The sequence below is a fragment of the Falco punctatus genome, assembly GCF_963210335.1.
Source record: "Falco punctatus genome assembly, chromosome: 2".
NCBI lineage: Eukaryota > Metazoa > Chordata > Aves > Falconiformes > Falconidae > Falco > Falco punctatus.
Window position 1 is genome coordinate 92147243 of NC_137581.1, and position 26208 is coordinate 92173450.

A 26208-nucleotide genomic window follows, 5' to 3' on the forward strand; every position below is an offset into this window, starting at 1 on the left:
CAAGAGTCATCCACACTACAACAGACGGTAAGGAAGAACGGAAGTATTTCATGGAGACTTATCCCCCAGCTCCTACAGAAAACCCTTTAAGGGACTGCCAGGCTCAAGGAGGCCAGTGTACGTTTGCTCTGTCCATTTTACTCACACATCAACCTACCTTCTCCAACAATGGAGAAACAAGTGCCAAGAAATCTGCTGGAAGTTTCAAGCAGCTTATCTAACTTAAAGCAACACTGCCCAGGAGCAGAGGAGAATCTGATACAGAGAGCTTATCAGTCATTCAATAGCTACTCCAAGGACCTAAACATAAAAAAAACCCCAACCCACCACCAAAAAAACCCACCCCAATGAACAAACAAGAAAACCCCAACCAAACCCCTACCTTATTCATTTTGTAGAGAGAAGGGAAAGGCACTCCTTTGCAATTTTTCAAACTGCTATGGAAGTGCTACCTTGGAAACTGAACCATTAAGGTGCAACTCTTGCAGGAAGATTATAGGAACAAGGATCTGCTCACAAAAACGGCAAGACCCAGCACTGCAGGTCTGATGCACACAAAACCTCTGCTGAAATCCACAAATTGCAAGTGAGAACTGGAGATAGAGGTAGAATTTTGCCATGGTGTTTATTTTCATATCACTGCCAATGTCTAGGGTCAATCCTAAAAATGGAAATCAATAAAGTATCTTCACAGTTGTATAATACACATAAAAGATATTATCTTTTTGCACAGCATAGTTATACATGCAATATTTTAATATATTGTATGAAAATACTCTACGCACCACCACTCACCGGGCTACAACAGATTAATCAAGAAAACATAACATTTTACATGTCATCAGGAAACGTGCACCAGATCCTGGACATGAAGAGTACCAGATTAGAGGGCTGTCACGTCTGACGCCAGAAGTACCACACAAACTGCATGAAGTTTCATCTCAAATCCAGAGATGTCAAACGTGCATGAACAAAGTGGCCCAGCTCTACTGCGTGGAGGACAGACTCGCATTGCATTAGGGACAGGTATTAACACTACGAAGATGAAGGACAGGTGGTGACTTCTCAGTGTTCCAAATGAGCAGATTACCTTCCAGCCCAGTTTTATGCCTTGAATAAAGTCTAATGCAGAAACTGATTCCACTGTGTGAATAAGGCCTCGTCTACTAAAAATAAACCAATTTAAAGGAGTTTCTTAAAAAATTTACTCAACTTCTACCCCTTTGTGGAAACCTCCATTTCAGATAGCGCACGCAAAACTGTAACTGACAAGTAAAGTGCGAAAGAGTTCGGTGTCGTTTCCTCAACCAGTTAAGGCAGTCTAAATCTGCAAATCATCTCACCTCAATCAGAAGATCTCCTCAAAGTCCTGGTTCTTGAAAGAAGACTTAAAGAATCTTTTCAGATGAAGCTGTACTCGAATAGTAGATCCATAGTGCAAGAAACACTTCAAACACATGTATGTAGTCAAGGAACTAAATGCTAGTTTTATTTGTAAAATACTTTATTCCTAACAGCAAAATACTGTAATTTGTTTTTATAAAAGTTAGCAAAAACTGATAGTTGAAACAGAAACAGAAAACTATTTCTACTTTTATTCAATTATTGAATTCTCTTCTCAATATGGAAGCTATAGGTACGCACCACACTAAGATATTTCAGTGCCAGACGGGTCATTCAATAAATATATCATTCTTACCATTAAAATCTGTGAAGGACAGTGAAAAAGTTTCATAAAACTACTGAAAAAATATAAGCATTTTTGGCTTTCTCTGAGGTTTGGAACTAGTAATATCTGCACACAACAAAGTTCTTGACATTTACAAGAATGATTGTATAGAACAGTAACAGCAGAATTTTTTAGTAGCAAACCAGAACAACCAGATCTGCAGTACACTTTAGTTTAAAAAAAATAATAATCAGAAATTCAGCCTGTTTCTTAAATTCTACCAAAGACTTCTGCAAGGAGGTGGTAAGTGAAACTTAAATTAATAATGCCATTGCATATCCTAACTTGCAATAAGAAAGCTGATCGTATACTGTATATAATAAACACTGTCTGTTTGTTATGAAAAATGTGAGAACAAGTAGCTTCACTATTTTATCCTATTGCTAACAAAAAACCCCAAACCATGAAACCTTTGCCTTGGAGGACAGATTTAGTTAAACCTTGTTCTGCTATGTACAGAGACCTAATTTTGGAAGCCACAGTTGCATCAACTTTCTGAGGTGAGATCGGTTTCCTGTGTCAGCCTTTCAAGAAACTTCTTTCTGTGAAAAAGCCGGACACCTGAGACTGTGCTCAGACATAATACAAGGCAAGTTCATGCACCAGTCAGCCAATACATAAACTGTGAGGACTGGGTAACTGATGCTGGAAAAACAAGTAACAGAAAGGCGTGTAACCAATACTTCCTCTTTTGAAAACAGGCAGAACAAGAAAACCCAAAACCAAAAAAAACCCCCCAAAACAAAGAACCCATCCAACAAAAAAAAAAAAGCTATTAACTTCTGCAGTTACTGCTGGTGAATTTCAACTTACAAATGAAACTGAGGGGGATGTGAAATTGAATATATATAGTAATTAATCTTAATGAATTCAACATCCATGTAATTTTATTTGGGTTTGGGTTGGGTTTTTTTAATATATAATTCAGTGCACTATTGTGTGCTATTTGTGTGGACAGAAAGGAAAGGCAGGGGCATGAATATTTGACAATAACTTCTTCCTCCAAGTGACAGAGAAGCCAACAAGGAGCTTCGCTGGACCTCATACTCACCTACAAGGGGCTTGTTCAGAATGTGAAGGTCAAAAGCAGCCTTAGCCACAGTGACCATCAGATAGTAGAGTTCAGGATCCCAAGGGGAGGGAGGAGGGCAAAACCAGGCTCACAATCCTGGACTTCAGGAGAGCAGGCTTTGGTCTCCTCAAAGATCTTTTTAGAAGAGTCCTATGGGATTAGGGCCCTGGAGAGAAGACAGGGCCAAGAAAGAAATCCAAAGATCACCTCCTCCTCCAAGCTCCAGAGAGATCCACCTCAACAAACAAGAATTAAGGCAAAAATGCCAGGAGGCCTGTGTGGATGAAAAAGGAGGTTCTGGACAAACTCAAAGGAACCATACAAAGGGTGGAAGAAAAAGCAAATAACCTGGGAGGAATGCAGTGACACTGAGCATTCAGGGATGAAGTTACAAAAGCTAAAGTCCAATTGCAATTGAATGTGGCCAGGAATGTCAAAGACAACAAGGGCTTCTATAAGTACCTAGAAGACAAATGGAAGGCCAGGGAAAATGTGGGCCCGCTGCTGAATGAGGCTGAGAACCTGATGACATAAGACACAGAAAACGCTGAGGCACTTTTCAGCTGCTTTGCCTCAGCCTTCACTAACATGACTGGCCTTCAGAAATCCTAGGTCCCAGAGACGAGGGGGAAAGGCCGGAGCAAGGAAGATATACTGGGTGAAAGAGGAGCTGGTCAGGGAACACTTAGGCAAACTGGACATACATAAGGTCTGAGGTGCACCTATGAGGGCTGAGGGAGCTGGCTGATGTCATTGCGTAGCCACTCTTGATAATCTTTGATTGATCATGGTGAATGGGAGAGGTGCCCAAAGACTGGATGAAAGCAGATGTTGCGAAGAATGGCAAGGAAGAGGACCCTGGGAACTACAGGCCAGTCAGCCTCACCTCTGTTCCTGGGGAGGTGATGCAGCAGTTATCCTGGAAAGCATTTCAGGCAGATGAAGGCCAAGAAAATCATCTGTAGTAGTCTGATGATAGCCACTATGGCTTCAGCCAGGAAGGTCATGTTTGTCCAACTTGATAAACTTCTATGATAAAATTACTAGCCTGGTAGATACAGAGAACAGTGGACTTGAGGAAGTCCTTCAATGCTCTTTTCCATAAGTCCTCACAGACAAGCTGCTGATGTACAGGCTGAATGAACAGGCAAGTGAGGTGGACTGGAAACTGGCTGAATGGCCAGGCCCAGAAGGTGATGATCAGCAACACAAAGTCTAGTTGGAGGCCAGTGACTAGCAGAGTATGCCAGGGGTCAGTACTGGGTCTAGTGCTGTTCAACATCCTCATTAATGATTTGGATGTTGGGAAAGAGTATACCCTGGAACGTCCTAGTGGTACTAGTGGTCTAATAGTACCCCGAGCTGCATCAGGCAAAGTATTGCCAGCAGGTCGAGGGAGGTGATCCTTCTCCTCTCCTCAGCACTCCTGAGGCCACCCCTGGAATGCTGGCTCCAGCTCTGGGCTCCCCAGTACAACAAAGACATGGACATACTAGACAGAGTCCAGCAAATGGCCATGAAAGGTGCCGAACGGCTGGGAGCATCTCCCCTACAGAGAAAGGCTGAAAGAGCTGGAACTATTCAGGCTAGAGAAGAGAAGGCTCAAGGGGACCTCACCAGTGTATACAGATACCTGAGGGGAAGTTGCAAAGAGGACAGAGCCCAAAGGACAGAACCATGCTCTTCTGTGGTGCCCAGTGACAGGACCAGAGGCAATGGCCACAAACTGAAACACAGAAGGCTCCATCTGAACATCAAGAAACAGGTTTTTACTGTGACAGTGACTCCACATGCTGCCTAGGAAGGTTGTGGAGTCTTCATCCTTGGAGATACTCAAAAGCTGTCTGAACATGGTGGTGGTGGACAACTGGCTCTAGGTGGCCCTGTTTGTGCAAGGGGAGCGATCAGATGGCCTCCAGAGGTCCCTTCCAACCTCAACTACTCTGAATAATTGCTGCACATCTTTCATGACAGAAAGTTAAAGGCAGGATGACAAGTCTCTAGAACCCAGACAGCAAAGCGAATGTGCCTAGCCTTGATTAGGAGCTTGCGAAGGTGTACCACTGACACTGGCCTCTCTGACTGCATACCAACAGTATGGCACACGTCCACATTTGTAAGTGAAGGACCAATGACTTGAAGCTGATTGGAATTACTATTTCTCAAATCTGAATCAGGGTCCAAATCCTCTAATGAAAGCTGCAGCACATTTGCCTCTTGTAGACATCCACACCAGTGGATGAGACATCTGCCATGGTACAGCAGACCAAGCCCCTGAAGAAGTATTTTCTTTTACTTTTCACCAAGAAAAATAAGAACCAACCATTGGGCTGCTTATTCTGGATGCTTTTTTTGTGCTTTTGTAGAGCTATATCAGAGCAAAGAAAATATGATCAACTGTACTTACATTGTTGTTTGCCTCTTTCCTTACCCTACAACAAAGACTGCTATAGGAGGCAAAAAAAGAGATATATAAGAAGTTAGCTAGATGCAATTCTTTTTTCCTTTCTGCATTAGATATTTTTGTTTAAAATATCCAATTGTCAAAGCAAATTTCATTCCTCACACAGAATGAGAAGATTTTGCTGGCTATGAGTCTTCCTCCAAGGAGGACCATTCTTTCCTCTCCGTATTTCTATCTGCTTCTGCTGACAATGCACAGTGCATCTTTGAAAGATTAATCTGATTAGAAGAGTCAATGAATCATGAGAAGAAGGTGCTTTTAGAGGAGAGGACATTGCAAATGCTACAGGGAACAGTGGAAGTAATTTCCGAGGAGCACAAATGCTACTTATACAAGGAGTTAGGGTTCCCAAGTCTTCTGCTAACTTTGGCCTCATAAAATAATACTATTTAGTACTGCTGACAACTCAGTATAATAGGACAATTCAATGTAATAGGCTTCTACATGGGATTTATAAAAACCTGCTACATTAAGATTTGAGACAGATGTTAGAGAGCTTCAGTCTTCAAGATTGATAGTGTCACTTTCAAATGGCTTTATTACTGAAGTGGGACTCTGTGGAGGACTCTCTGCACTCGATGGTGGCACTGCCAAGACTTTCTGGTGGTTTCCAACTGCAGCCTTTTTATGGTCATGTCTGAGACTGCGGATTGTGCTGTTCATGGCAGCCACACATGCCTTCCAATCATATCCAGTTTCCTTTAGATCAAAGGATGGGTAAGTCTCTTGAAGAAAGTCTAAAAATAAACAAGTATATAACAGTGAGTTATCAGTTATTTATGCAAGTTATACACTCTTTTTGGATGTAATTAAGCCAAAACAAGTGCATGCTACCAAAACAGGACAGCTAGGCATATTACAAGGCTTGAAGAGTAAAGCCAGAGGGCAGATATTTTTTCACCCTCTTTCTCTTTAATTTGAAAATGAGTAACAAAATGTCTAAGCGTAAAAATTAAATATGCAAAGCAAGCATGTAACCATGTACATCAGCTTGATCCCTTGAAGTGCTGAGTAACTTCAGCTTCTAATGTGGTCAACCAGAGCAAAGAAATCTCGGGCTCCATTTCAGAATGACCAGTATTTGGCAGGACCAAGCCCTCCTTCAAAATCTCTGACAATTATATTCATTACAATGAAACACAGCAATTCAACAGCTGTAGAGGACCAACAGTGACAGAAAAACTGCAAGAGCTCGTACCTTACCATACTGCAACAAAACCAGTAACAATAGTTGAGTTCAGTAACAACTGGATAAATAAGGTAAGACTAAAGCACCTTTCTCCCCTTGAACAATTAAAATGAGTAGTTTTAAAACTAGTTGGTTGGGTTTTTTTAATTATTAAGGCGTGATTGTCCTTCTGAGCTTAGCTGAATTACATGTATCTCTAAGCAAGTCTGTAGAAGTTTTAAATACACACCAAAAAGGAATTCTCAGCTGTAATTTAAAATCGAAGGCAATACTATTTGTACTTCTCTGATTAACATCTAGATTTACCTTAGCAGAATGAAAGGTATAGCTGCTGATATTACGTCAGGTTTGTTCTTCCATTGCTAAGTAAAAAAATCTAATACAGTATCATTGTTCATGGTCGGTATTTTACCTTGTAGCTCCAAACCCGGACACCTATTTTGCCAGAAAAGCATGGGTCTGAAGGAAGAACTTGTGCTTTTGCAGTTTACTCTGCTCCAGGGGGTTCAAAGCAGGGAGCGAGTGCAACTTAGGTTCTTTTATTCCCTGGATGCTCCTGTAATAAAACTGGGCTGACAAAGGATATACAATCTGGTGGCTGAAACAGCAGCTAGGCTCTCTTCCCCTGTATCCCTGACAGCAGATTCAAGAAAACGCTTGGCCTCAGAGCTACAGCAGAGAACAGGAATTCCTACTACCCAGGCCTACAGAGCCTTCGCACATAGCCCAGGAGACAGCTCTAAATTATGCCTTTTCTTTCACAGAAATTGACCAACTGTTGGGACTATAGTAGGGCTATGGGGGCCCCTTCCTGCTTTGCAGGGTTACATTCAGGGTGCTGATGCTGCCATCCAAGCAGACTATGTTATAATGGTAAAGAAAACAGGGCCAGGGATTGCCCTCTGGCCCCAGAGTCAACTGACACGGCCTATAGCTGTAACCACAACCGAGAGGACTTTGCTTCTCATCTGCTCTGGAGCCTATGTGGTGTTCCTGCAGCCTTAAGACACACTTAATACATCTTTTGAACACTTGAGCTCAAAATGTCATGAAACAGAACGTGTACCATGTGAGTATGTGGAGACGCTTAAGCATGGCAAAGCTTACCAGCCTAGTGGGGAAGGAGTACATACTGTTTGGGAAAGCCCACTCTTACGTACCATTGTGCCATATTGGGAATGGTTTTTCGCTTGGTGTGTCCCCCTCAAGCCATGCCCAGACATCACCCTGGAGTGCAAGTCCCAGCTCCATTTTATCTAGCACTCCTGCTGTATCCTCAGAGGCAACACTGCCACACCTGCAGAGCTGTTAGGCTGCGCTGTCCAGATCTTAACCACCCTTCCAACCTCCCTATACTCCAGACATGCAGGAGAAGCAGTTTCAAGATTTGTTAGGAAATGCACATTGCAAACAAGTGTGATGAATCAAAGAATATCTCAAGGTGGAAGGGACCATAAGGATCATTGAATCCAACTCCCTGCTCCTCACAGGACCACCTAGAACTAAATCATATGACTAAGATGTCCTGGTTTCAGCTGGGGTAAAGTTAATTTTCTTCTCAGTAGCTGGTACAACGTTGCGTTTTGAATTTAGTATGAGAATAATGTTGGTAACACACTGATGGTTTTAGTTGTTGCTAGGTAATGCTTACACTAAGTCAAAGAATTTTCAGTTTCTCAGTCCCTGCCAGCCAGAGGGCTGGAGGGGCACGGGAAACTGGGAGGGGACACAGCTGGGACAGGTGACCTGAACTGGCCAGAGGGATGTTCCATACCACAGAACGTCATGCTCGGTATATAAACCGAGGGATTGCCTGGGGCCTGCTCATAGCTGCCCAGGGACTGGCTGGGCTTGAGTCAGCAGGTGGTGAACAACTGTATCATGCATCACTTGTGGGTTTTGTTTTCCCTTTGGGTTTAATTCCTCTCTCCTTTACATTACAATTATATATTATTTTATATCAATTATTAAATTTTGATTATCTCAACCAACAAATTTTACCTTTTTTTCCGATTCTCCTCCCCATCCTGGTGTGTGTGTGTGGGGAGGGAGCATACGGCTGCATGGTACTTAGTTGCTGGCTGGGGTTAAACCACGACACGAGTGCTGTCCAGATGAGGGTAATAGTCACATATGCAACCCTACTAACCCAGTGAGCACCATCCCACAGTGATATGGTAAGGACATAGGAGGGAGTAAAATCCTACATCAAGCCAGTGGTGTTGGGAAATGTTGAAGCCACTCCTCTATGACACTGTATGCAGCCTGGGATCCAGCCCAGTAAATAATATCCCACAAGCTAAACTTCACAATTCCTGGCAAAGTATTTTCTCTTCAGGTTTCTCATAGAAAAAAACAACTTTTAAAATGAAAATACAACAAGAACACGGAAAATTAAAGAAAAGGTGGAAAGATTACCACACAGCACAATCAAATCTTTTCAAATATGTTGAACTCTCTAAGATACTGTAATAGCCATGGAGCAAATGGGCATGAAAAACTTGGCAAGCTTTCCCCCAACATCACTGTGCTGATCATGCTTACATCTTACCAAACAATGCCAACTTTTCTTTTGTACGATGAACCATACACCTTTCTACCTAAAACCTGCTTCCCATCCCTCCTCACTTGCTACATAACTGTTATGTTATGCTAATTCTACTGTCACAGCTCTGCTTGCCTTATCTAGTCTTGCAGGAGGGACCAAATGAGATTGACAGAAGATTCCCTCTCAGGAAGGAGCATGGATCAGTGTTCAGAAATCTTAATGCTGAAGTGAGAACAATGAAGAGGGCATAACATCTGCTAAAACTCCAAACATAACATACCCTCTCTCTGCTTCTGGAATAGCACTTCCAAATAGAATAAATACCACCAATTTCCTGAAGACAGCCTGGATTCACTTAAGCTGAGCAAACTGCAAAACTGTCCATATTCATACAGTGGAATAGGCTGTTACACATTATTTGAGAAGACGCACTTCAGTAAAGATTCGTTATTCTAATAGCTCAAACTGGTCTAGTTCAAAACGCTGCTGCAGCAGTCCTTATCCCACCCATAGTTACTAAACAACTAAATAATTTGCTGAGACCTTTGTCTGGTGATATCCAGTCTGTACCTCTCATTTCCATTGATGCCTGCGGTCTCTCATCTTCCCACATTCAATGCTGCAAACAACTTGACTTTAGAATGAATTTACAGAGAAGACAGATAGTGGCAGGCTGCTACTACATTCCCCTTGGAGCCTTCTCTTTTCCAGGCTAAATAAGCCCAGTTTCCTCGCTGGGCAGGTGCTCTAGTTCTCTGTCCCTTCCGGTGGCCCTCCAGCTTTATCAATACCTCTTTTCTTGTAACTAAGGGACTCAAAATTGGATGCAGTGATCCAAATGCAAACTCACGAGTGTTAAACAGGGAGAGAATTCTTTCCCTTCATCTGCTCGCTGTGCACCTGTTAATACAGTTCCAATTTGCTGTCAAATGCAAACCTGATGAGCATGCTCCATTATCTCCAAGTCATTGATAAGGGCATTAAACATGCCAGATACCAGGGCAGACACCTGCAGTACCCCATGTGTCAGACACCCAAGCAGAGCATGGCCCACTACCCTCTGAGCACAAACAGCCATCTAGTCCTTTAACATTGTCCACCCATCCAAACCATAACATCCTAACATGAATACCAAATATTGCCAGAGACAGTGTTGAAAAGCCTTGCTAAAAAAAAAAAAAATAAAGTGAAGTGACAGCCACTGCTCTCCCCTAATCCACAAATCCAGTCATTTTAACAGAAGGCAATCATGTGGGTCAAACATGATTTACCCTAGGTAAAAACATGTTGACTGTTCCCAACCACCACCACCATCACCATCCAGAGGCCTGAGAGATCTTCACCGTGAAGGCTGAGGTAGAGGAGGCACTGAGCATTTCAGCCTAACCTGATTCTGCTGTCACTAAGGTACTTAACCCATTCAGCAACAGGCCCGCACTCTCCTTGCTCAATCTTTTATGATTAACGTAAAGGTAGAAGCTCTTCTTGCTGCCCTAGACATTCCTTGCAAGTCTCAACCTAGCTGTGCTATGACTATCCTGACACCGTTCCAATACATCCAGGCAAAGCCGCTGTCCTGGCTTCTGCTGGGATAGAGTTCAGTTGCTTCCTAGTAGCTGGTGTAGTGCTGTGTTTCGGATTTAGGATGAGAATAATGTTGGTAACACCCTGATGTTTTAGTTAGTGTAAACACTGCTTAGAAACAGGTCAAGACTTTTCAGTTTTTCACATCAACTCACCGCACCAGTGAGTAGGCTGGAGGGCACAAGAAGCTGGGAGGAGACACAGCCAGGACAACTGACTCAAACTGGCCAAAGGGATATTCCATACCATATGACATCATGCTGAGTATATAAACTAGGAGGAAAGCTGACTGGAGGCTGCTGCTTGGGAACTGACTGGGCATCAGTTGGCAGACAGTAAGCAACTGCATTGTGCATCACTTGTTTTGCATTTTCTAATTCTTTTATCATTACTATTATTTTCCTTTCTGTTTCTGTCCTATTAAACTGTCTTTATCACAACCCACAAACTTAACTCCCTGCCCTGCTCCCTTCCTCCCCCACCCCCCAATTCTCTCCCCGATGTCACTACAGGATGGGGAGCGAGCAAGTGCTGTGTGGTGTTCAGCTACCTACCAGGTCAAACCGCTTCAGTTGCTAAATTCTGCTTCATAAGCCGTTCTTGCTTCCAATCTCTACATAATGCTGGAGCTCAGTTATGGATTCCCCGCTTAGCCAAACTTCTCTCCCAACTCTACCAGTTCTCCTCAGTGTCAGGATGGACCTTCTCATGCTTGCAGAATGCTGTCCTTAAAGACCAGCCACTTCCATGAGCTTCTCTTCTCTTCAGAGCTCTCTCTCGCAAGCTCCCATCTATGAGTTTCCTCATTTGCTCTCCTAAGCTACTGTACTCTCAGACCTTTTCAACTCTACTCAGGATCTTGAAGTCCATTATTTCAGTCTCCACAAGCAATATTGCCACTGATTATTACACCCTAACCCTTTTTGTGAAGGGTGCCACGACCTGCTGTGCATTACCTCTGGCTGACCTACCCAGCCTCTGTATTGAGAAATTCTCTCAGACGTCCTCTGGGACTGCTTCCACCTTCCACTGCATTGCCCTTTCAAGCAGATGCCATGGAGACTCTTATTTCCTCATATGAAACAGGTTTGTGATCTGGAGACTTCCTCGAGTTGCTTAAATATAATTTCATCTACTTTCTCTCAGCTTGTTCCACTGCTTGCATTAATACCTGGTCAGAACAGTTTCACAGACTTATTTCTTAAGCTTCGTCATTTGTTTATAGGATAGAACTTTTATCACTCTTGTTAATTTCCACGCATTACCATCTGAACAGAGATTTTCTTACTTACCTCTGAGAGCATTAATTCTGTTGCAGTCCAGTGGGCTCATGCCACGCTCAAGATTGCCATATACATTGCTTTTTACCAGCACATCTTCCGTGAACATATGGCGAATTAGGTAGCGAGCTGACAACTCCGGCCGAGACTTCCCCTTAGCTATATAAATGACTGAGAATGGCAACTGAACGTTGCGCCACGGACTCCCAATGAGTTCTAAAAATGACATCAGAAAGAGAGAGATTTTATTTATCCAATACCAACCATGCTTCAAAGTGGCTGTATCACACTAAAAGTAGGACACAAGAAGTTCTCCCTGAAACTACTGTACTTGCTTGGAAAGACCAGAGCAAACCCATAACCCTACAGCTAATACTAAAATGCAACATATTGCAGACAAATGTCCCAAGTAGCCAAAAAACCCTGCCTGTTTTACAACAACGTAACAGCACTTCTGATGGGCTTTCAACAGTGCTAGCAACCTAAGCTGCATTATTAAGGATTGCTAAATTGTTTCCATCCCAGGTGAAAAGATGCTGCTATTCCAGTTACTTATGTAAATAAAAATTGTGCTGTTTTAACAGTGCTTAAATTTTTTAAGTGGAAACTAAAAAACATTCACTCTGTTTTCCGACTACTTCAACCTGACTCCACTGCAAACATTAAAATAAAAAATATCAAAATTAGTAAATTGGGAGGTCTGTTGGATCAGACTAACAAATCCTGGATACAGGAACAGATCTGATTGAACCCCAATGTGATTCTAATCAAATAAATTATTTCCAAGGGCAACTAACCTCAGCTCATTTTCCTTGAAGTTCTATAGAGGCATCACATGCTGTACATGGAATTTTTTCCAATGCATTTGTATACTGTGCATTTTTATTAAAAAAAGGTGTAAAGGCTGCTTTAAGATTTTTATTGCCCTAAATCGTCAGTTTTACAGAAAGGTGTGCTTTTCTGAAATTGCAGTACCATTCAATTTCTATTCTGAGCTGGCTTACTCCACTAAGGTAGAATATCTACCAAATTAAAAAAAAAACAACAAACAGAACTGCAGGGCAACTGTGAAATAGTATTTGAAAAATAATTATTCAGAGAAACTGAACAGAATCTTAGAGCAGAACATTCCGGCTTTACAGTGGATATGCATTATGGAACATTGCTAGATGCAAACACACGTTCTGTTAGCCAGATAATGTTCTCGTTTGCTCCCATGAAGAGTTACTATATACACACACATCAAATGACTGCCTTAAGAGGAAGGGTCACACAGTTCAGCAAATCCCTTTACTACACAATTTCACCTACAGTAGCACCTTCTGCCTCTCCTTGACCATTTAAAATGTAATACACATATCCAGAAGATGAAAATTTCTTAGTTTACCCATAGGTTCAAAAGACTGTGGTTTCTTGCCCGAAAATGCGTAGGCAGTTTCTGGGAACTTATCAAATCCTGAATTCTGCCATGTGTCAGTCATGGAGCTGGTCATTTTTTGAGAACTGCCTTCACTATCTTCATTATAATTTAAATCTGCACAATGAGATGTATCTGGAGCATCAGCCACTTTCTCTTTCTCTTCAGCTGTCTCCTGAAATATTAAATGAGGTTAGCACATGCACTGGGAGAAACCTATCAGCTTTCTAATTAGCATTCCAGTTAATTTCCCATTTAGTATAAATTAAGATTCCAGATATTTACAATATAGTTACTCCTGAATTTCAATCATGAAAACCACAGGTGAAACAGATACTAAATATTCACAGATCTGCACAAATCTTTTTAGAAGCAGAGGTAAATGGAGCTACAGGTGCTTTGGGAGTGATGTTTCAGTCAATATAAAGTCGAAATACATGGCTGGATATATCTGAAGGGAAGCCTGTGAAAACAGTGCTAGCAGCTACATGTTTAAGCTTGCAATCAAAATTGACACGACTTCTGTGCAACATTTGCAGTGCTTTCCTTTTAGTACCCTATGCTTATACATCTCTTAACTGAATGCTGGACACAGAAGCAGGAAGAGGCAGAGCAAAATAAAGGACTGTGCTTCCAGTATTCCCCATATGGCACTAGTGCTGCAGTCAGCAGGCCTACACTGAGCAACAGGAAGACAGAACCCAAGGAATTTCCAATTAAAGCACTCATAATATGAGCAGTTCAAATAATTAATTTGGGAAAGAAGCATAAACTTTGTAGTTAATGAATTATCACCTCGAGACAACTTACCGGGTTTGGTTTTGTTCCAGAGCGTAAATAGCGGATCATAGCATTGACATGTGTGATACAGGTTTTCCAGTGTCTTCCATTCTCTCTCAAATCATACCTTGGAAAGCTAATTGCAAGAAATTCTGCGTATAAAACAGAAAATTTTTTAGGCTTTCTGAGAAAAAGTGGTAGTTAGAAGTATTCTAATTTAGGAAGAGAGACCTAAATCCATTACCGTTCTCCATTTAGAACCTTCGGATTTGCAGCTTTAATTAAAAGAGACAGCAAACAGGTTTCGAAGCTAAGCAGCGCTACAATTTAAGTTGTGCAGTGACACTTTTTTGAGGTGCTATGAATAATGCTTTTATTTTTAAGCATTTTCTGGTAGAATTAGGGGAAGGGTGTGTTTTACCATACTAACTTTAACAAAAACAAAAACAAACCCCACAAACCCAACAGAAGCCCCACAAAAAACTGAGACACAGTAATGCTGATGCTGCATCTACTTCACATGGCTTAAATAATCTCTGGCCTTTTAAACAGGAAGAAGGAGATGTGTAAGTTCACACATATGTGCCGTGGGATCTGTAAATGGCGTTGACATTTTAAAAAAAATGCTTTCCCCATTTCACCATTTCTCAAACAAACAAGAAAAGTGAACTTAAGAGAAAGAGAAGACTATGTAAGAAACAGGAGTTAATGTTCATTCCAAGCAAACCATGGACATAAAAAAACAAACCAAACAACAACTCACAAACAAATCAAACTGAACCAAACAACAGCAACCAAAAATACCACAAAACCCATGCCACACACAAATACAAAGTAAGTTCTAATGAAAAATTTAGAAGCAGTCAGCATGACCGATGAACATGAAGTACACAAAACTAGAAGAAATCAGAATTGTTTTATTCACATTGAAGAAAAATGAACAGAGTTACAAAGCAGGGATTTCAAAACCAAAAGACACGGCAGAGCAGAGCACATACACTTCCGCATTTATCAGTTCACCAGCTGCTAGACAATGATTGGCAGAAACATACAGAAAAGGACTCCTTTTAAGTTAAAAACTTTGTTAAGTATTAAAGAAGTAAATCTGTGCATTTTGAAAGGTTGCATACCTCTTATTGCAGCAATTTTGTTTGGATCCAGTGTTCTGCGCCCTTGTGCACTTACTCCCATAACGCTACGCGCTAACGTTTCCTTGGGGAACATGACATTAACTAAGTAGCGTGCTGCATACTTCGGTTTACTCTTTTGCCGAGCCTTCATCAAATAGTTCCCAGGCATTGTAACATTTCTCGTTGGGTCACCAACAAACTCTTTTGTAAAACAAAAACATTTAAAGAAAAATAAGTAAAAAAACCCAAGCAAGTTGCTAAAAAATTCTTTTCCAAATTCTTTCTCTTGACCTCTATGGTACTCTTGGTATGTGTTCTCTACTACAGCTAATTCTACTATGCATTACTTATTTTTGCTCTCACAAAAGCAGCTTTAAATGGGTAACAGAAATATCTTTTTGTTTCATGTTAACTACCAACATAACTAACTGAAATAGGAACATCCAAGAAAAGACATTAGACCTGCAAGAATATAAATGTTCGCACTGGCCTATTTTACACACATGCAGATACCATTTATGTTTTCAAGACAACGACTCATGAAGAACAGTATATTCACACATAGTACTGGTAACTTACACACTTTTTACAGATTCATAGGTATGTATTTAAGTATTTCACCTACTATTCGCACAGCATTTCAGCTGTATGAACTTATTTTTTAGACCAAATGCAACCAAAACCTCATAGCTAAGCCTTCCACATAACTCAGGACATTTATACTTTAGAAAGTAATGCATTATTTTTTAAAACATGGTGCCATTTTATCTGTGCTTGCATATTATAATGCAATGATCTATGGAGTTCTTAATTTTGTGTGGAATTAAGTATTTTGAAAGAAACCAAATAACGGAGAATCTGAGAATACAAAGGATTTTTCACAGATAAAATCCTCCACAAGAAGGAAACAGGTATTTCCCTCACACAATCAGGTAAGTTGCCTTCTTAAATGCAACACATGTATACGGGCATAAGCCTCACTTAGCTTTTACTGTAATCAGACTCTTTTGTCTTTTTAAACATATGCATAGCATGCATACCTTACCTATGAGGTGTGTATACAGGCATACTTACTTAGCTTTACCGTAGAAAGATTCTTTAGTCTTTTTAAACATATGCATAGCATGTATACCTTACCTGTGACATGTACACAGGCTAAAAATTGGTTACATCAAGTGCATCAAGAAAGAAAGAGGGCTTAGTCTTAAAAGAACCCAAAGCACTGTAAATCAAAAGGCCTGTGGTACTCTATACAGTTGCATACACACTGCAGATGTTTTCAAGTCATCCCTGTCATGTTAAACACTCCTATGACCTTTGTTTCAAGAGTTTTAAACAGTATTCCACTACAGAAACGCTTGTAAGGCAGCCAGTTACTCTCCTTTATTTTTTGCTAAATAATGATAAAGAGATTTCTTTAGGCATATTTTTTATACTAGCAGCATTTTTTTAGCCTTCCTTTCCAAGTATTTATTACAAAGGAACTCACCAAAGCCAGGATTGATGCAGACTGAAGAAGACGGTAGTTCTTTACTAACATTCACACTCCCATGTGCATTTTTGTAGTTTACCACAGCAGCATTATTTCCCAATCTGGTCTCAGATGGTGCTGGCATTGATGACGATGCCACTGGTGAAGATGCAGTGGTGACAGTACTTTCCATGACGCTGGCTAGAAGATTTGGTTGCGGAGAAAGGTCAGGTATCCTGTTTGTTCCTGTGTATGATGAATGCAACGAACATGCAGAAACTATAGTGGGGAGTGGTGGGCTCTGCCTATGAACAGGCTGCTGTGATTCAAGCTGAAGACTCTGCTGAACATGTTTTATTGTGGAATCGACATGAACATGGCCATTTTGTAAAGCAACTTTTATGACTGGGCTATGCCTTCCCTGGCGTGGTGAAGGAAGATGAACACTTGATTCCCCTTCCACGGATTTTTGTACTCTTATTTTTCCTTGGGGCAAATGACTGGAACTTCTGTACATAAATCCAACTGGTTTCTGCAAATGTGATTCAGAAAACAATGAAAAGGTTAAATTAGACATTGCTGCTTTTTTTTTTTTTTTAAATTGCAAACCAGGAAGACTAGATTTTAGTCATTTTGCTGTTGGCAACAGAATCTTCATTGAAGCAGTCACTATCAATAAGCCAGTGCTATTACTTTTTAGCCTTCCCTCTACTTTCTTTTATTCTCACTTGTAGTTCCCACACTAAGAGCTTATCAGATCAGCTTCCACGTTTCTCAAGTTTTTTCCACCCAGGGTGTTGACACAATTGTTTTCTAAAAAGCCAGAGAAAGATATAATAAGAAAGGCAGCTTTGTCAAGGCTCTTTTAAAAAGCTCTCTAAAAAAAATAATAGGCAAAATAAAATTTTAAATTTGTCAGCCATTGACCCAATCTGCTGAATTCTCAAGGGATGTCTCCACTGCCATGACACCTTTCTTTTAAACAAGAAAAAAAACAATTTGCTCTCTCCTGACTGCATCTTCATTCTTTAGTTGCAAGCTGAAAACATTAAACATTCACATCTCGTCTACAACTGAAGATTCCAAAGAGACTAAGACAGACAAAACTGAGAGATGGGCTACACTTCCCACCACCTGGAGTACTTTTATTAAGAAACACATGCACCCTAAAGCATACATTCTGGTTCAAAAGACAAGTCACAGAGCAGAAGCTACCAAATGTAGCTGACACATGGGTTTGGGTTGGGTTTTTTGTCTGTTTGCTTTGGTTTTCCTCTTTGTGTTTTATTTTGGTTGGGTTTTTGTTTCTTTGTTTACAGAAATCTGATTGTTTCCCACCTTTTTAAACTTCAAAAATCTGTGACCTGAAGAAAGGCTTATGTGCCTGAAACCTTGTCCTTTTCTCCATCTATGGAAGCTGATCTGGTAAAAAAACATAGTATCTTTACCACCACCCTTTCTTTATATACTTAGCCCATCACAGATAACAACAATAATATAGCTATTAAAAAATATACATCATTCCTGATGGCTTTAAAGACAAAGTGCTAGCAGAACCTAAGGAAATGGTTGGCAGATTGTATTTGCTAAAATATAGTATCCTATTGATAACTGACAAGCACAAGAATGTCATTGTTTTTATCCATCCCTAGAGCAAACGACCTTACTGATGTCTTGAACACCTCTACCACATTAAAAGCTCCACGGTACTGTTCACAAACAAAGGTCATTATGGATTTTACAACCTCCTTCGACAATCATCTGTTATGCTTCCCTTTTGAAGATCACTGTTAAAAGTACCAATATTCTGTCTCCTTAGTTAACATTGGATTGACCACACAGGAACAAAATGGGTAGTAGCATGTACTCAGTATCAAACCTCCTTAAAAATTTTGAAAAAGAGGTAATTTATTAAAAAAATACAATTCTATACTGTAGTGGATGTGACAACACTGTTGAGATCTAAAAATCAGTCTGTCAATTGAACCAGCCTGTGTGAGTGATGCATAAACTCTTTTCTAACTGCAAAAACCATTTGGACAGTACCCCACATCTTGTAAAGCAGCAACACCAAGATACCCAAAGTTAAAGACATAACCTGCACAATTCAGTTTCTATTTGTGTTGGAATGAACAGAAATATCACAGCACTCTGACTGATGGGGGCCACTACCATTCTGTGACCACTGATCAATAACAACACAGGAGACTGAAACTGGAGTATAGTAAAAAATCCAGAATAATTTAATTGAAATGGATTTTAAGTCTACTATTTTGCTACTAATTTTAATCTCAATGAAAGGAGAGGGTTTTTATAAATAAGCATCAGAGGAAATGAGAGATTAAAGGAAAAATAAGTGTCTTGGGTCTTCAATACTCACAGGTTTGAGCAACAGTGGCTTTACACGAGTATGCTCCATTTCTGAGACCTTCTGATGAAGCAGGTCAAATTTTTTATCCAATTTCTGAATGGCATCATACATGGCCTGACAACAAATGCAAGAGTGAAAACAGTATTGTTTCATAAGAACTTTCTCGATTGCTTCAGATTTAAATTGGGTTGACAGCAAAATTCCCTCCCTAAAAGTGGGTAAGATCTGTAGATAAATCTATACATTCTATAAGCATATTAAATATCAACTTAGATACAAAATGCAAATAACAATGGTAAATATCACAGTAAAAAGAATTCTTAGAGAAGCTTACTCTTGTGACTTTAATGCGGCTGGCACTTAAAGGCTGTTATTCCTGCTTCCAACAGATGTTTTATTCTTACCTATTTGGTCTGTTTTATTTTACATTGAAAAGCTACTGACAAGCTCTAAGACAAGTTAGGCATTATGATGTACTATTTTAAGTCATAGTAAGTTTCCAAGTACACAGGTAAAAGGCTTATAGGCAGCCACTGAAACACCGATATCTCTATCACCAATGGGAAATATATTTAGAAAAATACTATTTGTAAAGTAAAAGTCCCAACTGGAATTGAATGTAGTCAGGACTGTCAAAAACAAGAAGGGCTTCTGTAACTACACAGGTGACAAAAGCAAGACCAGGGAAAATGTAGGCCCACTGCTGAATGAGATGGGGGACACAGTAAAGGCTGAGGGATTCAACGCCACCTTTGCCTCAGTCTTTATTAGCAAGACTGGTGTTTCAGAAACCCAGGTCCCAGAGACCAGGGGAAAGGCTGGAGTAATGAATAATTCACTGGGTGGAAAAGAGTCTGGTGAGGGAACACTTAAGTAAACTGGACAAGTGGCCTGATGGGCTGCTCCTACAAGTGCTGAGGGAGCTGGCTGATGTCATTGTGAGACCAGTCCTGATAACCTTTGATTGATCATGACGAATGGGAGAAGTTCCCAAAAGCTGGATGAAAGCAGATGTTATTCTCATCCTGAAGGAGGCCAAGAACAACCCAGGGAACTTCAGGCCAGTCAGCCTCAGCTCAGCTCCATCCCTGAGAAGGTGATGAGGCAGCTATCCTGGAAACCACCTCCGCATACATGAATGACAAGAACAACACCAGGAGTAGTCACAGCATGACTTCACCAAGGGGAACTCATGACTGACCAACCTGGTAACTTTCTACAATTAATTGACTAGCCTGGTAGGTGAGAGCAGAACAGTGGATATTGTCTACCTGCATTTGAGGAAGGCCTTTGACACTGTCTCCCATAAGACCCTCACAGACACGCTGCTCATGCACAGATTGGATGAGCAGTGGGGTGGATTGGAAACTGGATGAATGGCCAGACCCATAGCAGTGATCAGCAGCCCAAAGTCTAGATGAAGGCCAGTAACTAGTGGAGCATCCCAGGGGTCAATACTGGGTCCATTCCTGTTTAATATCTTCATTAATGATCTATATGATGGGCAGAGCATATCCTGAGCAAGTCTGCAGAAGACCAGCAGGAGTGGCTCATACACCAGAGGGTCATGCTGCCATCCAGAGGGATGTCAATAGACAGGAGAAATGGGCTGACAGGAACCTCATGTAGTTCAACAAGGAAAATTGTAAAGCCCTGCACCTGGGGAGGAACAACTCCAAGCACCAATATATGCTGGGGGTACCCAGCTGGAAAGCAGCTTGGCAGAAAAGGACCTGGGCTGACCTGGTGGTTACTAAGGTGAATGTGAGCCAGCAATGAGCCCTTGCCACAAAAGGTGGCTAACAGTACCCTGGGCTGCATCAGGCAAAGTATTGCCAGCAGGTCGAGGGAGGTGATCCTTCTCCTCTCCTCAGCACTCCTGAGGCCACCCCTGGAATGCTGGCTCCAGCTCTGGGCTCTCCAGTACAACAAAGACATGGACATACTAGACAGAGTCCAGCAAAGGACCATGAAGGGCTGAAGGGCTGGGAGCATCTCCCCTATGGAGAAAGACTGAGGGAGCTGGGAGTGTTCAAGCTGGACAGGAGAAAACTCAAGGATGAATCTCACCAATGTATATAAATACCTGAAAGGAGGATGCACAGAGGACAAAGCCAGGTTCTTTTCAGAGATGCCCAGTGGCAGGATCAGAGACAATGGCCACAAACTGAAACACAGGAGGTTCCCGCTGAACATCAGGAGACCCTTTTCCACTGTGAAGGTGACTGAGCTCTGGCACAGGTTGCCCAGGGAGGTTGTAAAGACTCCCTTCTTGGAGATACTCAAAAGCAATCAGGACATGGTCCTGGGCAACTGGCTCTAGGTGGCCCTATTTGACTATGGGGATTAGACAAGATGACTTCCAGAGGTTCCTTCCAACCTCAACTATCCTGCGATTCTGTGAAAATGAGGTATAAGTGACGTATGGAAAAATCAACTCAGCCATGCCTTTCAGAACAAACATGGCATTGAAATCAATTGCACCCACATTTTTAAAACCATAGAACAAAAGAGAAAGAATCTGAAAAAACCTACTTATTTTATTGGAAGTGTCTGATCTTCAGTCAATCCCCAAAGTCAAGTTTTCCTTCAGATCTTAAAAAGTCATGTTGCCTTACTAAAACAATCAGGTACAAACTTTTAAAAACTATTTTTGTAAAGGCCCACATTTTCAGACATAAAAGCCACATAAATCAAAGCACTCAAAGTCCATCATTTATTACTATAAGTTACCGCACAATACAGAAAGTTCTTTCCTCAGTGTTTCCAGGATTCAGCAACTCAGCAATTGAGACATACACTTTGTGCCATAACAGTATAAAGGAATTAGGTAACAGATTATTATAGTATTGAGAGGACACTGCCAACTTGAAAGTACATAATCAGGCGCATGCAATCACCTATTACTGCAAAAAACACACAAGGCCTAGAAGTGTTCAAGGCTGGGTTGGATGGGGCTTTGAACAACCTGGTCTAGTGGAAGGTGTCCCTGCCTGTGGCAGGGGGCATGGAACTAGGTGATCTTTAAAGTCCCTTCCAACCCAAACCATTCCATGATTACTGTACGAGTTACAAGGAGGAAATGCGTCTTTAACTATAGCAATTTCTTTTGTTGATCTACAGCAGAACTAGACAGAGAAATTTTTAAAAATACATATGGCTCTGAAAAAAAAATTGCTAGACGGATTTTTAGTAGATAGAATTTTAAATTATCTTTGATTTTAATAAAACCAACAGTTAGGTTCCAATAAGATAGCTATCTTTTTTAAAAAATACATACCCTTTGATAAAAGAATCTATACATTTTCCCAAAATTTTGAAATATCTCAAGGAAGCGCTACAAGACCTTAGATCAGTGTGGACACTACAGGCATTGCTAAAAGGCTTCATGGAGCCCCAGGGCAGATTTACTGGGAGGAGGCGATAACAGTGGGGTGAAGGAGATGGAAGGGGGCTAGCAGGCAGCAAAAGAGGCTATAGCTTCCTACTAGTGCTACTTGCTACAGCACACATTCCCAGACTAGCGGCAAGAATGTTAGTCACACAATCTTAGCCAATTTTCTTCCACAGCATTGCTGAATATATGCTTAAGGAGACTTACAAGACATTAATACCTGGCTACAAGCTACTCACAAATTATCCTCCCTAAAGCATGGCCTTAATGTCTTTCATTCTATAGAGTACTGTGACTCCAGAGTCACATATGCACTTACCTGAATAAATACAGGATGCTTTTAATTTTCAGTGCAGTTGTTTTCAATCTTGCCAGCTACTTCTTCAGAACTCAAAAGGAAAGAACTTGCCAAAACAACTACCAGGACGTTGGCACACTTTTGCAAGGCTCATGTACTCTCAAAAGCTGGGTGCGTATGACAGTCGGATTCTTCCCATTGCTGTGAAGCCCCTCCCAAAAAATCACTAGACTTCACATTTTGTATTAAAGCTTAATATTTGAGAAGTATTCTTGCCAGATACAGCATGAAAATTTCAGAAAATATTAAGTAGAATATTATTTTTTCATTAAAAATATTGAAGTGGGCAACTAACAAATAGAACTGGAACGGATTAAATCATAGGTCATCAAATATACAATGCAAATCTTCCTGAAATTTAACTGAATTTTTTAAAATACCATTTCAGAGATAAAGAAAAAAAAAATACCTGGCAATAACTGAGGACCTCCGTAAGAGTCTTCTGCTGATCTCCAGCATAGGAAGCTTCAGATAAAATACTCCCCTTTTACATTAAAATAATAATAATAATAAAAAAAAGAGTGTAAGCTAATAATATATAAACAATCTTAGGATACCACATTAAACCAATAAATCCCAACTTCAAACCTCATGTGTCATGTCATTTAAGTCTGCCCCAAAACATGCACCCCAAAAGCAGTTTTTCAAAGTCAGTGAAACAAAAGAAAATTAACTTACACATTCATAGTCCGGTTCATACTCATAAATGACACTGTCTTCATATTCTCCTTCTCCGGTTCTCATCTGGAAGATAACATAAAGAACTTTTAATATTTTGAATAATGAAAGAATTAAAAATATAAACTACAGGGAGAACCTCCTAGGAATCCAACCTGGGCACTTTCACTTGTAGTTGTATTCCCTCCCCTGGTTAGAAAAGGGCCCAAGAAATTGAGACGTAACATAGTCATCTCATTCATATGACCTAATCATGGGCACATAAATACTCACCTTGCTTTTGTTATTAAGAGAACCTTATTCTGGTTTAACATAAACCTCTTGCAAATTTATATAATAATATGCATTTTTATTTGGTTGTTCCAGAACTTTCTCATCAAACTATAAATGTACTAGATACCCAAGGTTATGTAATTACGAGACTCCGTGGAGATTTTTAACTAATTCAAATAAATTAATTTAGAAAAAAAAAGTGTATTTACTTCAATGGGTGTAACTGTACGCAGAATCTGTAAAAACGTCCAAAAGACGTAATTTCCTTACAATCAACAGTGCCACCACCTGGACAATTCTGGCATTTTCCTTTTACTGGATTGGCACAGTTCCTGTCCACCACACATCACAGATTACGCGAGTCTGCTGCTGTTTACGGGGGGTGGGGGGGTGGTTTTTTGCGGGGGTTTAGGCATTGTTGGTTTTCGAGGGTTTTTTGGTTGTTGTTTGTGTGTTTCTTTACATTAAGTCACATTTAATTAGGTCTTATTTTGAAAAAGGAAGGTTTGGGGTGTGGGACTGTTTGTTTTGTGGTGTTTTGTTTTGTTACAACAGGCAGAATTAAACAGAGTGGAACTGCTTTTATAGCATTAAAGACATCCCGACTGTTGGAATTTCAGAATTAAATACAGTGACATGAACTGTGTTTCAGGCTGCCTCAAGTTAAAATGTGTAGTCTATGGATACAAGTGTTTGTGGAGGCAAATCCTTATTCAAGGATTAAGTCTTATTATCCTAAATTGCACAGAGATTTTTACTGATGTCCTGGTTTTGGCTGAGATAGAGTTAATTTTCTTCTCAGTAGCTGGTGCACTGCTGTGTTTTGGATTTGGTGTGAGAATAATGTTGATAAAATACTGATGTTATTTAGTTGTTGCTAAGTAATGTTTATACCAAGTCAAGTTATATAAGCCAGTTTCTCAGGCCCTGCCAGGGAGAAGACTGGAGGGGCACAAGAAACTGGGAGGGGACACAGCTGGGACAGCTGACCTGAACTAGCCAGAGGGATATTCCATACCACAGAATGTCATGCTCAGTATATAAAGCTGGGGGAAGGAGGGGGAAACATTCGGAATGATGGCATTTGTCTTCCCAAGTAAGGGTTACATGTGATGGAGCCCGGCTTTCCTGGAGATGGCTGAGTAACTGCCTGCCCATGGGAAGCAGTGAATGACTCCTTTGTTCTCCTTTTGCTTGCATGCACAGGTTTTGCTTTACCTGTTAAACTGTCCTTATCTCAACCCACGATCTCACTTTTATCCCTCCAATTCTCTTCCCCATCCCACCACAGAGAGTAAGTGAGCAGCTGTGTGGGGCTTCATTACTAGCCCGAGTTAAACCGCAACTGAAAAAGTAAGAGCACCTATACATGGGAAATTTGTGTAAGTTGCTCTCTCTGCTATAAAGCAGTTGTTGTTATACACATGTACAGTATCCAGCACAATGAGGTTTTACACATGCTAGAGGCTTCCATGCACTACATGGATACCCTACTCACACTTCTTCACCGGGATTATCATCAAATGAGCATACAGAAGTGAAGGAAAAAGGACATCCCCGGTAACATTGAAACTGGCCTCAAAACAAAGGGCTACCATTTGGCAAAACATACCACATTCTGTCCCACTTCAGCAGGGGCAAGTCGTTTTCTTTTATTATGCGAAAAAACAACATCCATTTCTTCAGGGCTGTGAGTATTTCCTGTGTGCATACTTGTAGAATGGCTCATTTGTGATGCTACTCTTCCAGCTAGCACTGATAAGCTTTCACTTCCTGGAAAAGTGGACAGAAAGGAAAGCACCAGCAGGTTTCCCATTGCATTAAATATTTCACTTCAAAAACCATATAAAGTCACACTTTTACTTTCAAACTGCTTGGTTATTTGCGATTTGTTTATTAGCTTATTATTAGATGCTTAATCCAAACTAGTCACATCTGAAATTATATTTAATTTAATATTCTTCCTTCCAAACTCTCTCCAGCCTTTATGGTCATTTGCCTTGCTTTTCACTGTTGATTCTCTGCTCTCATTTCCATGTCCAATTGTACAAAGTCACAGAATTCAAAAGCCCAACAAAACCACTTAACCGAAATTCAGGCAATACACGGACAATGTAAAACAGTTCCCATTTGTTTAGTCCTCAGCTGTCCTTTCCCTACACCGAGGGGGTCCCCTCCAGTTTTGCCACTGGAGCACTGTGCATCATAAAATATCTGCTCCAGGTATCTCCTCTGCTGAGCCAGTGTAGGTCAGGGACTACCAAACACGAACTATATACAAGTGGTACACAAAACGCCTCCACCTCTTCACGTGTGGGCCTGGCACACAGTTAAAAACCACAGGTCCTCACTGCTCTGTCCTAATCCTTTTGAAGCCCATGCAATTGCCAGACCTACATTTTTGAATAAGAGAAGATGTTAAAAGACAAATAAAGCTTAAGAAGATAAACAAGACGTTGGAAGGTTTCCA

General features: G+C 40.8%; 1 protein-coding gene and 1 long non-coding RNA gene across 6 annotated transcripts in view; both read right to left on the reverse strand.

The window, feature by feature from the left end:
* Positions 1-1462: 1462 nt before the first annotated feature.
* The window catches only part of BEND2 (BEN domain containing 2), a 40586-nt gene continuing 15840 nt past the window's right edge, over positions 1463-26208 (reverse strand). For 4 of the 5 annotated variants that reach the window (XM_080377129.1, XM_080377133.1, XM_080377132.1 and 1 more), the window contains 10 exons: positions 25351-25511; positions 23466-23531; positions 23197-23271; positions 19045-19149; positions 16683-17196; positions 15194-15394; positions 14094-14215; positions 13254-13458; positions 11879-12082; positions 1463-6002 (listed from right to left, as the gene is read on the reverse strand). In XM_080377129.1, the coding sequence (XP_080233255.1) occupies positions 5764-6002; positions 11879-12082; positions 13254-13458; positions 14094-14215; positions 15194-15394; positions 16683-17196; positions 19045-19149; positions 23197-23271; positions 23466-23531; positions 25351-25511 (1892 nt within the window). In that variant the 3' untranslated portion in view covers positions 1463-5763. Of the gene's footprint in view, positions 6003-10529; positions 11758-11878; positions 12083-13253; positions 13459-14093; positions 14216-15193; positions 15395-16682; positions 17197-19044; positions 19150-23196; positions 23272-23465; positions 23532-25350; positions 25512-26208 lie in introns of those variants that run through there. The other variant, XM_080377130.1, reaches the window with a different exon arrangement.
* LOC308059584 lies at positions 21248-23186 on the reverse strand. The gene is made up of 2 exons (XR_013926322.1): positions 21571-23186; positions 21248-21433 (listed from the first exon to the last, which is right to left on the reverse strand). It is a non-coding gene; the product is annotated as an uncharacterized lncRNA (long non-coding RNA).